Source organism: Carcharodon carcharias, chromosome 3 (genome assembly GCF_017639515.1).
Source record: "Carcharodon carcharias isolate sCarCar2 chromosome 3, sCarCar2.pri, whole genome shotgun sequence".
Lineage (NCBI taxonomy): Eukaryota > Metazoa > Chordata > Chondrichthyes > Lamniformes > Lamnidae > Carcharodon > Carcharodon carcharias.
In genome coordinates, this window is record NC_054469.1 from 135,356,172 (window position 1) to 135,372,707 (window position 16,536).

A 16,536-nucleotide genomic window follows, 5' to 3' on the forward strand; every position below is an offset into this window, starting at 1 on the left:
CACCCTTCACCTTGTAGATTTGTTTTCTTCAGCCTCTGCTCAACTCCATCTTCAGCTTCCAGTCCATTCCAAAACAATTTTTTTTTCCAGACCCTTTCTTCGGCCTGAGACTCCATTTTCCCCTCCAGCCCACTTAAATGTTATCCGAACGTCAGCCTCAGCAGCTTTTTTATTCATGCATGGGATATGAGCGTTGCTGCCCAGGCCAACATTTATTGCCCATCCCTAATTGCCCGTGTTCAAAGGGCATTTAAGAGTCAACCACATTGCTGTGGGTGTGGAGTCATATATAGGCCAGATGACAAATTCTCTTCTCTAAAGGATGTTAGTGAACTAGAAGTGTTTTTAAAACAATTGTCAATGATTTTATGATGATCATCAGACTTTTAATTCTAGATTTTTATCGAATTCAAATTTCATTATCTGCCATGGTGCATTACTCTGGGTCCCTGGAACACTAGTCCAGTCACAATAACACAATGCCACTGCCTCCCCAGTTAGTGCTCCCTCCCAATCCACTGCTTCTATTTTCCCACTACCAGTCTGAATTCTAGCATCAGCCCCTTGGCCTATTCAAGTGCCAGCCTCAACCTTCATTACCCACCTTCGTCAGACTTTCCCCGGCTCCCTACACTGCCACCCTCATAGTGTTTTTTTAATTCCCATAGCTCTCTTGATAGCATCCTAGTCTTCTAGTTGCTACAAGAGTACAGCAGCTAGAGGGCCCTAAGTCCAGAGATTGTGCAGACCAAATAATTTTCTCTCATTGCTCAACCTTATTCCATCAATGATCTTCAAGATCCTCCCAGAACCCCACAGTAAGAACATTAGCTCCATTACCTGGTTTTTGGGACATCTTTCCATTTGGATGCCCTGTGGACCTAGCCAGACAATGGTGATTTGGGAGCCCAGGAACCAAATGCCACACCTGTTTCAAACAAGCCTTATATTGAGCTTTTGCTATAAAGCAGGAAAATTCCTAGAAATCCCAAAGCAGCATTGTGTAAGTCAGGGAACTGAGCATTCCCCAGACACAGCAATGAAAAATATTCTACTCTGTCATTTTCTGTTGGTATCTCTCTTCAAGTCTCATTTTTGAAAGCTGATTTGACCATTCATCTATCCACAATATTTGCACCAGTATCTGCACAATCTGAAATTAAATGTTATATTTATTTGGGCTTTCTGAAAATTCAAAGCACCCAAAAAGCTTCTTGATGGGTTTAAATGATTGGGGTTGTATCTTCACTTGCCAAGCCACATTTTCCAATGAACCATCACTATTTATTCACAAGGCAAATTTCAGAATTGATGACATGTTTATAATCACAATATGTGAAACTTTGATGAAAGTGATTGCTTCTGTTTTGTTTTATTTTTAGGTAAAAAGTTAGGCTTCACTATTGATTCTGGAAGATTTCATAATGTTTCTCTGGGCCAAGGACAGGAGGTGGTAGCTGAAGCAGCTTTAAAAAAAGCTTCCAAGGAAGGCCACTGGGTGATTTTACAGGTACACTGTAAAGAGCATTAAAAAGCATAATGATGGTCAGATTTAATCAACAAATATTTCATCATAATTTCAGATGAGAAAAGAGCCACTTATTTGTAAGTTCCAAGTTTTGTAACTCTCTTCTCCTCCCCCACCCGCTCTAGTTATTAGCAGCATGTCAAATTCTTACTTAAGTTGTCTATTGTAGTCAGTAGCCAGTGTTTGGTTGGGGAGATGATGGGATAGGGTAAAGAGGACAGATGCTATTTCTATTCTGTACCCATTTACTGGTCTATCCATGCCATTCCAAACACTTGATTAATCTGTCCAATGATGTTATCCTGAATTGATCATAGATCAGGTATGATAATAGCTCTTCCTCCATTTTCCTTATTAATCGAAAAGTACCTAAGCTAGGATTTTTTGCTCCCATTTGTGGCAAGCGTCATAACAGGCGGGAGTGGGAAATATCAGGAGATTGCAAAAATCAGTTTCACGTCATCATAAAACCAGTTTGCAATTGTCCACTCCAATCTCACGGTCATTAGCGCCAGGCTTCGCTGGCAGCATCCCTTTGCTTTATGTCCTCTTGGCAGCTTGCTTTCCTATCCATATTTATATTTGTGTCATCAGCAAAGTTAGTTACCATACATTGGGTCCTTATATCCAAGTCATTGATATAGATTGTAAATAGTTGAGGCCCCAGCACTGATCCCTGTGGCACTCCACTAGTAGCAGTTTGCCAACCTAAAAATGGCCCATTTAACCCTGCTCTCTGCTTCCTGTTAGCTAACCAATCATCTATCCATACTAACATGTTATACCCCACACAATGAGCTTTATTTTGTGTGGCACTGGGAAAACTCCCCTCCTCTCCTTAGAATAGTGTAGTAGGACCTTTAATATCCACCTTAATGTTTACCATCTCATACAATAAATGGCACATCTGACAGTGCACTTCCTCAAATCCCTAAAATTTAAGCCATGACCTGATTCAGAGCAGAGATTGTTTGAAAGTTGACAATACATGAGGTATAGGCCTGGGCACAAGAATTGCCCAGTTTCTTTTCCCCCTGTCATTATTTCACTTCCTCAATAAAAATTGATGGAGATCTGGTAGTGCCCCCAGTTCTGCCCTCCTTCAGTCTAGCAGGTGTAATTGTCCGCCCTCTTAATACCCAGAAATTTGAGGGCCTGTAACACATGGGCCAGAATTTTGACTTTGATGGGCGGGCGGGCCCCACCAGCTCAGTGGCGGGCGGGCAGCTGAACTCCGCTGCCGAAACGGAGCCGGCTGCCATTTTACGTGGGCGGGCCAATTAAGGCCTGCCCAGCGGCCTGCCCAACAGGAAACGCAATGCGCTTCCTGTGTGGGGAATGGAGGGATTCCCCATCTGTCAAAGTGCACTCTTTCGCGCATGTGTATGAAAGAACACACATTTCCCTGAGACTAAGTGCTGTCTCAGGGAGAGCGCTGAATGTTTAAAAAACTTGAAAAATAGAGAAAGAAAAACATTATTAACATGTCCCCCTCATGTGACACTGTCACACGAGATGGGACATGTTAATAAATATGAGTGAAACTTTAATAAACTTTTTAAAAACTGAGGTGAAACCTTATCCCGCCAGCGGATGAAGTTTTATCTTTTCTCAGAAGCCGGCTGGAGCTCCTGGCGTGCCCACCAGCCTTAAGGTGGACAGGCAGGTCTTTCAATGAGCTTAATGATCCTGTCAATGGCCTCAATTGGCCATTGACAGGTCGGCAGGCAAACAGCTGATTTCGCTGTCTTCCTAAAAATTTAAATGGAACGGCATGACGTCGGGGGTTCCTCCCGACATCATCCCGCATCATTTTCCCGTTGGCGAGCGGGCCCCAGCCCCAAATCGCCGACGGGAAAATTCTGGCCATGAACTTGGGTAATCAGTAAATGTCTTGAACCTGAAATTACACAGTGAAGTAACAATATTTTTACAATCCCCATACAGACCGATAACCTTTTAGAAGCAGTGAATTTCCCAAATGTCCCAATGGAAATAACCAAGGGACAGGATTTCACTTTTAAGACTTATACTTAATAAACAAACTAAAGTCAACATAATTCAAATGTCAACCAACAGGCAAATGGTACTCAATTTTAAAAAGAGGTAAATTTCTTTAACTTTACACCACACTTCAGGCACATGTAGTGTCAAAGGGCAGTTCAAAGGTTTCTCCCAATTCTCTGACAATCACCCCTCACCACATTCAGTCAAATCTTCCAATGTCCGTTGCCAACTGCTCCACTCCCACCAAGTCTTTCGGATGCGAATACAGGCACAACTCAACGAATCCCCCTCTCCCTCGAGTCACGACAGCCCTGACAACCCATAATTCCAGAGATTCCTGTATCCAACCCTTTTAGAGAACTGTGCTAGAAAAACTGCAGCTCAATTCCTCAAAAGGTTTTCTATTTGTCTCTCTATCCCTTCTCAACTCTCATCCCCACGGTGACCTTAAGTCACAGGGCATCTCTCCAAACTGAAGTGTTTACCAGGAATTCACCGCCCTCTTTCAGAACTATTTGTTTTACTTTGAGTTAGAGGGACATTTTAAAACTTAATCCTCTTGCGAAGTTCAGCATTCATGACGGTATGAATGCATAATTTGTTTCTCTGAAAGTCCCCTCTCCACTGTTAGCAGAGTCAATAATGTCCTTAAAATAAATGACTTAATATCCCCACCAAAGTTTTTGAGAGGAATTTTAGAAAAAAAATGTAAATGTTCATCTATTAATATATCATAATTTCGTGCTTTATAAAGTATAATGAACTGCATGATGAGATTAAGTATATGTACTAAAGGAAACTGTAGAATGAAGTAATGTCTCATGCAAGGCTTTGTCCTGAAAGATTTTGGTAATTCATAAAGTGTGAGTATGAGTGTGAAAGTTTGTGACAGATGAGCAATCCAAGGGACTTTATTACTATCAATGCTAATTGAGGATTGCCATTCTTCCTTTCCATTTAATGAAATGGAGTATGTTGTCACTGTCAGCATATAATAAATATGTAATTTTTTCAAAAAAAATAATTGTTAGCTTTTAAAACTAAAAATCCTGTAAATTCTTTTATTTCCAGAATATTCATCTAGTAGTGAAATGGCTGGGAACCCTAGAAAAGCTGCTGGAGCAATTCAGCGCAGGCAGTCATCCTGACTACAGGGTCTTTATTAGCGCAGAGCCTGCCCCAGCCTCAGAGGAACATGTAATTCCTCAGGGAATACTGGAAAGCTCAATCAAGATCACAGATGAGCCACCTACTGGCATGCTGGCCAACCTACATGCTGCCCTCTATAACTTTGACCAGGTAGGGGACAGACAATTTGCAGATTGCAGTCCTGTGCAGTACTTGCTTTATACTTCTATCTAAATGTCAAGCTTATCTTCCATCAAAGAAGCTTTAAAAATATACAATAAATTTATTCAGTCAGAAAAGCAAAGTAATTAAGACTGAAACATGCAGTCAGTACTATTTATATTATGCTTTTTCAAGAACTTACCAATATGCAACTAGTAACAAAATCTGATGTCATATCAAGATTAAGATACTATAGCAGTAGAACTTGTGATTGTAAATTATATATCTCTATGAATGATTGCTGTCACTGTAAAAATGAAATAAACAGACTGAAACCTGAATGGGTTCACTGGTATAAAATGAATGATTATGATCAGCCACCCATTATATACTCTGATTTTTCTGTCAAATAGAATAAGGGGTAGAATGGGCAGCTGATTCAGTGTTACTCACATCATCACTGAAAGTTAAATTATTCCCGAAATGTCTAAACTGGGACAGATTTATCTGATTTGACTCAATTAGGAATCCTTTTGGGTTTGTGACCATGCCTAGCTGTCGGTCCCAAGTGTAAAATATTGATTATCATGCAATGCAGTCATTACAATAAGCTTTATAATTTAAAAATGTTGCAACTGATCCCTTTTTTATATTGTGACTTACAGAATATCCTGGAACTATGTTCTCGAGAACAAGAATTCAAAACCATTCTCTTCTGCCTCTGCTACTTTCATGCATGTGTTGTGGAAAGACGCAAATTTGGCCCTCAAGGTTGGAACCGAAGCTACCCTTTCAATGCTGGAGATCTCACTATATCTGTCAATGTCCTTTATAATTATCTGGAGGCAAATACTAAAGTAAGAGGCAATCTTTTGATTATTTATTACAACTAACAGCACAATAGACATTTATCCAGTAGAGAGTAAAAATTAATCCTGAAAGAAGTTAACATTGAAGGGCACAAAACATGGTGATGGGCAAAAGAGGTTAGAGGTCACTTAAATTGGAAATCTTCTCCAAAGTTATTTTGCAAAAGAATAAGGTTGCCATTGGATTGAGCTAAAAATAAAGTGAGGTCCAGACCATATAACTCAATATAGTAAGTAACTAGTGCTCAGAATAAATAAACTTTAATCAATAAAGTATAGACTGGCATCAGCTAGCTACGTACCAAAGTGGAAGACTGTATTGTTGCTGATTTTTACCCCAAAATACGAGAAACTGTTCAAGTGCATGGTGTAACCATTATGGTCTGCACTCTCAAACCTATAGGGGGCAAAATTGGATAGCTCCCAAAAACATGCGCAGGATTGGGATGCACGATTAACTCATACCCTTTCCTTCCAGTGTATACAGCAAACAATCTTTGGGGTGTTTCGTCGAAGTACTTAACTCTAACACATCAAAACTAGCTCTGGTCTAATCTAAGAGCACAGGCAACTCAACTGACCAATCAAGTTTCACAATTGCTCCCACTCTTTAGATTTATATCACTCTTCTGTGATGACCTATTACAATTAGCCAGGATGGGAGTAACATGGAAATAAAAGCAGAAAAAATGCTGGAAAAACTCAGGTCTGGCAGCACCTGTGGAGAGAGGGACAGAATTAACGTTTCAAGTCCGTATGACTCTTCATCCACAGGTGCTGCCAAACCTGCTGAGTTTGTCCAGCATTTTCTGTTTTTATTTCAGATTTCCAGCATCTGCAGTATTTTACTTTCATCTTGGGAGTTACGTTTCCTTGATAACATTGCTGATGTAAGGTCACTACCATACTTACTTTGCTTAATATATAAAGTAATATGTTTAAAAACCCCACAAGCCTAGCTCCCAATTTTAAATTCTACCCTAATCTTAATAACAATTTTGCAGTACCATCCCAAAAGAAATCATCAGCATGCATCATGAAGATTCCTGAAACATTTCCTTTATGTTGCCAATAAAACATTGTGGGATCTGCTTTCAGTGGAACATTTTCAGCAAAAATGGATGTTATGGAAAATACCATACCCTGAAAACATCATTCAGGCCGCAGACACATCTGTTTAGTTTTCACAGTTTTTCATTTTAATCTGCTGCCTTTTTGGGTGCTTTCACAAACATTATCACCCAGCAGAAATGTGGCTTACATACCAATTGACCTGCACTCCCATGAATATGTGTCCTAAAGAGTAAAAAGTCTTCTAATCTTTGTGTCACAACAGAATGTCTTATTTTTTCCATGAAGACTGACTGAAGGGACTGGTTCCCTAGGAATTTTTTCTTAAGGCAGCAAATATCAGAATCTTCTCTGAGAACCGGACGCAAGTTAGAAGCAGTTGTTTACCTATATGAGAGACCTTAGCTCAGTCTAGTAATTTAAACATTGAATTTTGACAATCTTTTGTCCAGTTTGCTGAAGTCCATGATGTATTTTACTATGGAATGACCTTCCATCCATTTTCATGTATCTATCAAATTCTGACCAGCCTCATAGGCATTTAATAAGTTATCTTTCTTGTAGATTTCATCCAGGAATTATATTAGCAGGTCCAGACGTTCATCACTATCCAACTGGCTGGCATCCATCTCTGAAAAATCTTACCTCTAATTTTAATTCATGCAGGAAGTGACAAGGCCATACCTTGTCTTGTGTTTGGTAGAGTGGTAACCAGTGTCCACATATAAACCTCATTCTTCCATTGGTCAAATAGCTCAGACTCCCAGAACATTCTGAGGGTAATCATACCCCATCAATAATGCTGGCTTTCTGCCATTTTCCACTTTGGTCATGAGGATTTTAGTTTTATATCCAAAGAAAAATATATTGTTCTTTCCAGCCTTAATCTTTAGAAACCATCCTCTGCTACAATGTTCCGACTCAGATAGTCAGACAGTGAAGCATAGAACTGGTGTCTAGTCTTTTTATGCTTCCAAGCTTTTATCGTACATGTAAATGCAGGTGACTCCCCAGCTAATACTCGCCACCTGAATACAATTAACCCCAAATTGATATACATTTAACAGTCCTCCTGAACTTAATGTCAGGATCACATTATAATTCCATTTTCTGCCTGGCTGTCTGCTGGGTGGGAAAGCCAGGGCAGGAGAATGCAGCTAAGGATCTTGGGGATCCCCAAGACCGGGAAGGGGAAAGGCCAGAGATTAGGGCTTGCGGGGATGGGGTGTGTTGGCTGTGATCACGGTACGGAGAGGGCATCGGAACTTGCAGGTGGAGGTATGTGAACATGGTAAGAGAAGAAAACAGAAAATGCTGGAAAAACTCAGCACGTCTGACAGCATCTGGAGAGAAAGACTCTTCAAAACGTTAACTCTGTCTTTCTCTCCACAGATGCTGTCAGACCTGCTGAGTTTTTCCAGCATTTTTTTGTTTTCGTTTCAGATTTCCAGCATCCGCAGTATTTTGCCTTTATCAAGAGAGAGAGAAATGATGATTGGCAGACAAGCGGCTGATGGCTTCCTTAAGGTCCTGGGGAAAAGCACTGTGAAATCTGCGCAATTGCACAGTGCAGTTGTTAAATTTAAATCAGGCTTCTAATTGCACTGAGCAAGCCTGATTTAAATATGTTAATAAGTGTTTCGCCTCTCCATAGCAGGACATTCAAATGCCTTGAAATTTTAATGCCATGCTATAAAAATTCAGCAGGCATGTAGGCAACTGACATGAGGTCGCGCTCCAGATATTTTTTTAAACCCGCCCCCCCAACCTCTACTTCCTGTCATTGGGGAGTGGTGGTTGTTAACATCAAGCCCATTCTATTGGCTAGACAACTAAGCATTATGAATGCTGTTTGTTAAATTTTATACACTATGTATGTTAAGGCTGTAAGATCTGCCTTCTAACTAAGTTACAGCTCTGGGCAAAATTACAAATTTCTGCTCAGGTTTTGAAAGAGGCTGAGGTTTTCAAACAAAATCTTTAATAAATAGATTAAAAGACAATGGGTGTGAAATTAGGTTCAGCAGGCGTGCCAACTAGGTGGTAGTGGAGTGACAGCCCATTATCCCAGAAGGAAAAACCAGTAAAAACTGGGAATTTAGCATACTGGTCTGAACTGGTCTTGTATACCTTAAAATGGAACACCAGTAAAAACTGGGAATTTAGAATACTGGTCCAAACTGTTTTTCAACTTACACCAAATTCAATTTTCATTTCCAATGCAAAGGAAAATCACACAGGATGCATGGCAATTCACTGCTTTCCATTTTGCACCCCTACTGAACCTGAGCTCCACCTCTACGGAAGAATGTTCATTGAGTAAAATTAATTATATTATACAGGCATTTTGATGTTTTTATTTTGTTTAAACCCGTAGAAATTTCAACTTTAAGGAGTTGAAAATGGTCCATGATGGCAGAGTAAAACAGGGGTAATGAACCAGCAGCTCATTTTATACCACATCTGATTGTCTCTTTCATTGAATACATTGCTGACCTCCTGCCTGAGAATTCCTGTGGAGACTGTAGTCAATATATTTCAAGGTGTTGTAATTCCTCTAGTGGTTATCCTGGGCTAGTGATTGGAAACCACTTTTTTGTTTGTTTCTTTAATGTAATCGAATCCATTTGGACCTCAATCCTACAAATGATGAGGATAACATTCAACCACCATGGTAATTCCTCCCAAGCCAAGTTCTTGCCTTTTTTTTAAACTTGTATTTATATAGTGCCTTTCACAACCTGAGAAAGTCCCAAAGTGTTTTACAGCCAATTAAATATTTTTCAAGTACAGTCACTGTTATAATGTAGTTTAGATTAAGATTGGGGTTTGCCACTTTGCCATAGATTTCCACCCGCCTCAACAGTCTCTCCCTGATGAAAAAGAGCATGTTGAAATACATTTTTTTTGTTTTCTATTCCAGTTAAGCTGCAATTTACTGATCACCACATCTGGATTACTATCTGTCTGACATTTTACAGGGGCCAAGAGGCTAATTTTCTGTTTGTTAACTAAACCATGATTATTATGGTTGGGTTCTGATTAGGTGGCTTAACATCCAACCGGGTAGGAACCATGCTGCTTATTCGAAGGATACTGCATCCCTGCTAGGGTGGCACTTAAGTGTCTTCCATGTAAGATAACTGTGTAAAGGATTCTAATTCTAGACTTTTTAAAAATCACCTTTGTATTCCTTTGGGAAAAACCTCAGGTCATGTGGATCGTAAAGAAAAAATGCCCTTCATTATGTTAACCAAACATGGTTTACATGTGAATATACACAAAATTCATTAGGCAGGCAATGAAGCATTTGAAGAAAAGTAATTGGATACAGCATATCTGACAGTTTGTTGCGCTGAATGAAGAACATCAACAATTAGTTATGATGATGGTAGCTATTTAGGACTTGTCAGATGTACAAATGACTGTATATTTTCCTATATTTATCATTATTATGAGTTTAAGCTTCCTCCTTCCTTTGACTTTCTCAGTTCTGGATACTTCATATACATTTTAACAGATGTATATCACTTAGTGAGTCATGTTTTGATTGTAATCGAGGTTGATTAAAAGTAATTAAATCTGCCTGAGACCTTAATGGTTCATGTAATTTGAATCTGAAATGTGAATAAGTAAACAATCCACAGCATCTAAAGTGTAAAATATTTTGTGCTGATTTGATTTGAGCAATTTGTATAATTCTAATATTTAATTAAAACAAAGTAGTTAAACAAAATGCATTCTAAAGTAGATTGTAATTTGGAAGATAATTAATTTCACATCCTCCTGGCTTCATAGTGCATTTTTGTCAGTAAAATCTGGCAAGTGCTAATGAATACTGTATGCTATTAACCAGAAGCAGATTATATTCATTAGCCAAACCCAACTTTAAAAATGATGAAAGTACTTAACCCCTTCATTGCTAAATGTGCTTGTATGTATTTATAAAACATTCACTTCTCAGATATATATATTATTACTTATATTACACAGTTACTTCATATGAACTTCTGGCTGTGAATGATATACAGTGAATGAGCCACAAAATACATACATAAATTGGACAGGAATATTTAACTAATAATGTGCATTTCTATCAATTTAACCCTAACAAAACAAGAAAGAGAAAGGAACTTGAGATATGCTTATCCCAGGACAGGTGTAGAAACACCCATAGCTGTTGTATTGTTATAGGCCTGGAGATGAGAGGCTTGATCATTGCTGAAGATCACATTAGTTGTTGACTATCTGCCCCAAATGATACAAAACTGAGCTTCTAAGTGCACTTATCGTGAACAGTTTCAGAGCCAGAAAGAAGTTATCACCAAGCTCAGCCAACTTCTCCACCAGAGCAAAGTATTGTCCTTAAAATAACTAATAAACAACCCCTGCCTATCTCAGTAAATGCATGTTCCACTTCTTCCAAATCAAACACTTCCTCCAGGACTCTTGCATTGACTACTCCAGCAAGACCTTCCCACAATCCTCACCATAGTTCACTCTTCAACACAAACATCATATACATACAAACCTATACCCTGTATAGCCTGCTCACCTTTGTGAAAACAGACTGCTTTGGAGCAAAACCAAATTACATAAGATTGAAGAAAAATATATGGAAAAAATCCTGATAATCACCACATAGATTGGAATACAAGAAAACCAACTCATTCTGCTAAGCAAATTTTAGCACACCTAAAATGAGCTCTGCAGCTTCCTTTTTCCTTATCTGATGGATGCTGAGAATACTGTGGCCACCCTGGCAGCTCCACATATCTCTTCCTCCCAAATTGAACTATTCTGATCAGTGGTTTGAAATACCAAAGAAATGTAACAGCCAGGATTATATCTTCAGACAATGACTGGAATTTTCCAGCCCTATGGTGTTGGGCAACATGCTGGCTGAGTGGTACAATATGACAAGAAGGCCAAAAGTCAATTTTACGCCATCATGAAACCAGTTTGCGATCATCCGCTACACCCATCAATGGTGGACTGCGTCTCCTGCCACCACACTTCGCTATCCTGCATGTGTGAAGGGGCCTTCAGACTTAACCAAAAGAGGCTCTCAGGACACATATGCTAACCCACGCGTCTCTCTCTTTCATAGTCCAGGAGGGGAACGTCAGGATCACGGAGCCTGGTGACACAGCGTATGCTAAATCACCAGGCTGCATGGAGACCAGGGAAGAAGAAGAGAGTGGCGGAGGCGCCTGGCTCGGCAAAGGGAGGAGCATCTCCCTCAAGGTGAAGGGGTGGCAGGGCCTGCTGTCCATGCAGCTGAAGATCCTCAGAGAGCCATCGCTTGATAGCACCTAGCTAGACCCAAGGTCTATAGACGGCACCTGTCATTCCTGCAGATGACTGAGAACCAGTGTTGCCGAAGACTGCGCATGTCTAGGGAACTGGTCAGTGACGTGCCACCTGCTGCAGGATTTGGCGTCATGGGGACATGGAAGGTCCACTGCCAATGGCCTTGAAAATGACCACAGCACTCCATCTTTATGCCTTCCAGGGCTCCAGAGGTGACCTGCTCACAGCATTCTGGCAGCAATGACAAGCACCATCGAAATACAGGCATCACTGATGTTTTCAGTGAGTGTGAAGCATTCACTTTGGCCTGAAGGTTACACACTGCACAGGGAAGAGGCCTTGGACTGAGACACCTGCCTTTATCTTGTGCAGGAACCAACGTTCCACATAGGAGTGACACGAACACTGATCATCATAACAAGGAAAGGATAAATTCTGGGGAGTTTATTTACAATAGTGAACATTAAATACAAGTGAATACTCATGCCCAGGTTGTTCAACTACATCTTCTTAACCTTCCTAACCCTGCCGCTACGTCTTGGTGCTTCCCCCAGTATCCACAGCAGAGGTGGAGGCAGCCTGCTGACTGGTACTGATCTGGGATGACCTGAGCATCCTCTGGACGGTCAAGAGCTGGAGGGCCCTGACCTGCTTTTAGGGGTCCTGCTGTGTGGCAGTGGCATCCTCCACAACCTGTGGGGCTAGAGCTGTTGTAGCACAGGACGAGGAGATTTGGGTGGGCCAGACACCCCCGGAGTCACCTGGGTGGATGGCCCCAGGGTGTGCATCTGCTGACCCTCCTACATATGGGTGTCCGAGGGCCCTTGGCTGCCTTCTTGAGGAGAGGGGGAAGCTGGAGTGAGATTGAGCTGCCCCACATCCATCTCACATACACACTGTTGGAGGGCATCTATGACACCAGTGTTAGAGCTCAGCCAGCGCAGCAGTGAAGAAACGATGTCCTGGCCCAAGGTCTCCATGGTGACCATCATCCTATCAGTGTTGACCTCAGTGCATTGGCATGCTGGCACTATCACCTCGGATTAAAGGCAGATGGACTCCTTCATCGTGCCTTGCAGTCTGAGGAGTGCAGCAGACATCCCTTCCTGATGTTTCTGAGCTTGCCTTTACAGTTCCAGCAACTGAAGTATGACCGGATCCAGAGGCTCGTCATCTGACTCAAACTCAGCAGCTCTCTGGCCTCCAGCTCTGTGTATCAGACACCTGGGAAGTCCCTGCCATCGCCTGTTATGGTTCAGTGTGATTTTTATATTATTCATTTATTGGATGTGGACATCACTGTCAAGGCCAGCATTTATTGCACACCACGACTTGCCCTTGAGACGGTGATGATGAGCTGCCTTCTTAAACCGCTGCAGTCCACATGGTGTAGTTACACCACAGTGCTATTAGGAAGGGAGTTTCAGGATTTTGACCCAGTCAGGATGGTGAATGGCTTGGAGGAGAACTTTCAGATGGTGGTGTTCCCATTTATCTGCTGCACTTATTCTAGATGGTAACAGTCATGGGTTTGGAAGCTGCTACCTAAGGAGCCCAGATTGTGACCCCGAGGTTACTCAAGAACGAGGTGTGCATTGGTGGAGGGTGTGGGTGAGCACTGTGACAGGTCTTCAATTAGGGTGCTATCTGATTCTTCTTCCAAGATGTCTTCAGGGCTTGAACCAAGGCCCTGGCTCATGGACCCCCCTCAGCTGCTTCACAGATGTGCCTGTGAAAGCAAGGGGAGATTATTAGTGCATGGCAGTGGCCTGTGAAACAGGACACATCACTCACAGCAATGTTGTCTGATGGATGTTCCAGTGCTGGATTCTCACTTGGAAGAGCACCGCCGACCTCACTGCCAAGACAGAAATGGTCCAGATTTCCCCAGTCAGCTGGATGACTCTATTTTCAAAGTCTGTGAGGACCTTGATGTCAGGCACTCCTCCACCAGTCTGCGACCTCTCCCTTTTGTTATGTGCCAGCTTGTCCTGCATGAAGACAGATGGAGGGACCATAAGCAGGATGCCTGCAGGCCATTTGAGAAGGATGCCTGGCATGTGTGGATGTTGAGCGGTGCCATGGACAGGATGAGGACACAACCTGCAGAGCAGATGAAGGTGTGTATGAGAGAGTGAATGGTGATGTCCCTTGAACTGGCAGTGAGTGAGATTCCTATGGATGTGTGATGGGTTTGTGAGTGTGTGAGTTGAGGGTGATGAGAAGAGTAACTTGCCCTGGTGGACCGGAGATCGTTCATCCTCTTTCGGAACTGGGTGCTTGTCCTCTTTTGCAGGGCATTAGCACTGACCACTGCTGCCACCACTTCCCATGCTGGATTTGTCACCTTACTTGTTGGCCTTCAACCAGAGCATGGATAGAGGGCTTCACGATGGGCCTCCACTGTGTCCAGTAGGTGCTGCTAAATTTAGGGGCAGGATGTTTCCTCCTTTTGGCAGCGGTGACTTTGCAGCAGCTTCCAATCCCTCGCTCTGTGCTGGAGCATCCTTTAAATATGGCGCCTGGATTATTGAAGGCTTGAGGTGATGGTGGGGCCGGCAAATCAGAGACCCACCCTGCCAGCGATCTGGCGTATTTCTCAGGAATATAGTATCAATGATGCGGGACGCACCGGGAATGGGATGGCCCAGAGCAAAAACCTGCCATTGTGGCCGGCGGGTAAAATGCCCTTTTTCCTGCCCGCTACTGCACTGCGTGCAAACCAGGGATGATTCCACCCAATGTTTCTGCTTTGTGGGCATACCCCAAGAGGTTTACTAATAGAAGTTTTGACACAACTGATCAAAAAACTGCACACTATAGGCAAGTGAAGCCCCAGCCACAAAAATGTGGGACATAATCCAGGTGGAGCAGATGCTATACAGCCTGCCTTAAAATCTGCATGATTGGATCTCCCCTTCATCTCCAAAACATATCCTCATCGGCAAGGACAAGTCGATATAAGAGAGATGGCAGTATACATTATTAACCACCTTATCCAGTGACCATCCCGAGATAGTGAGAATGACCCTTCAACAAGCCTGAATGCCGACCTATCCAAAGCTACGCCAATCCTGAAATGTGTATTATTACCATACCAATTTGCATAATTATGAAAACAGACTTATTGGATCAATATACGCCCCGTAAATATACAATTTCAGCAGAACCAATCTAAGCATTTTTTCATTTAGAAAAATGTGTCTCATATGCCACAGTAATGGCTGCCTTTGGGAAAAATATTAATTTTTAAGGATAAAATTGTTGGTTTGCTATAGTTCATGTACACATAAGTGTCTTATTCATAGTTAAACTTATATTAGACCATATAATTTTGACAAAGATCTAGAATAAATATATTCAAAATAATTATCTTTTGAAAATAATTATATGATTGCATTTTCACATTTGGGGTTTCATTGAATTGGTGGGTACAAGGTGAAACACAAGCACCAGAAACAGTGTGTGTTTGGAATGCTAACAATCTCTACTCTCATACTTCCTAATAACTGAATTGTAACTGGTTACGTTGCGCTTAATGATTAAGAGACTAGATTAGAGTACTGTAAAGGCTGATTTTAGTTTTGCCTACCCAACAGGTATGGTAGGGTTGGGTGATGTTGGGGGTTAAAATGGAACCCAGGCTGAAGCCTTGGCATTTCTGCCCAACATTTAAACTTCTGGGCTTTCAGGAGCTTGGTGACCAGCCAATAGAAACAGGCTGGGACCTCATAACTATTGAAATGATGGAGTGGATTAAAATCTCCCAGGCCTCACTCCCTGGGTGGCTGGACAATCTCCATCCACTTTAGCCTCCACATTCAGTTCCCACCTTGAATTAAAATTAGGGCTGTACTATCTCAGAGCTTGTATGGAAAATTACTGATTCATCCTGCTAAACCCTTAGTAATTCTTGAAAAAAAAACATTTTATGTAGTAGTCCATGTATTCAGTCAACCATTGCCTTTCCACAAAAGAAACAAGATCAATGACCCACAAACAAGGTAAAGGGTCAGCATTTTAGATGTCACTGACTAAGTTGACACATTATTCTCTCATTACACCATTTTTTTATTTTTTTGTGGGATGCAGATGTCACTGGCTAGGCCAGTATTTATTGCCCATTCCTAATTACCCTTGAGAAGGTGGTGGTGTGCTACTGTCTTGAACCACTACAGCCCAGATAATGTAGGAACACCCACAGCGCCCTTAGGAAGGTAGTTCCAGGTTTTTGAACCAGAGACAGTGAAGGAATGGAGATATAGTTCTAAGTCAGGATGGTGTGTGACTTGGAGGGGATTGCAGGTGGTGGTGTCCCATGCATCTGCTGCTCTTGTCGTGTTAGGTGGTAGAGATCGTGGGTTTGGAAGATGCTGTCAAAGAAATTCCTGTTTAGAACAAGGAACAAAGAAAAGTACAGCACAGGAACAGGCCCTTTGGCCCTCAAAGCCTGCGCCG

At 41.7% G+C, this 16,536-nt stretch overlaps 1 protein-coding gene across 1 annotated transcript in view; it reads left to right on the forward strand.

Moving 5' to 3' along the window:
- The window catches only part of LOC121276335 (dynein heavy chain 11, axonemal-like), a 564,873-nt gene that overhangs the window by 484,187 nt on the left and 64,150 nt on the right, over nucleotides 1-16,536 (forward strand). The window contains exons 73-75 of the mRNA XM_041184616.1: nucleotides 1,383-1,510; nucleotides 4,607-4,834; nucleotides 5,491-5,682. Coding sequence (XP_041040550.1) covers nucleotides 1,383-1,510; nucleotides 4,607-4,834; nucleotides 5,491-5,682 — 548 coding nt within the window. The remainder of the gene's footprint in view (nucleotides 1-1,382; nucleotides 1,511-4,606; nucleotides 4,835-5,490; nucleotides 5,683-16,536) is intronic.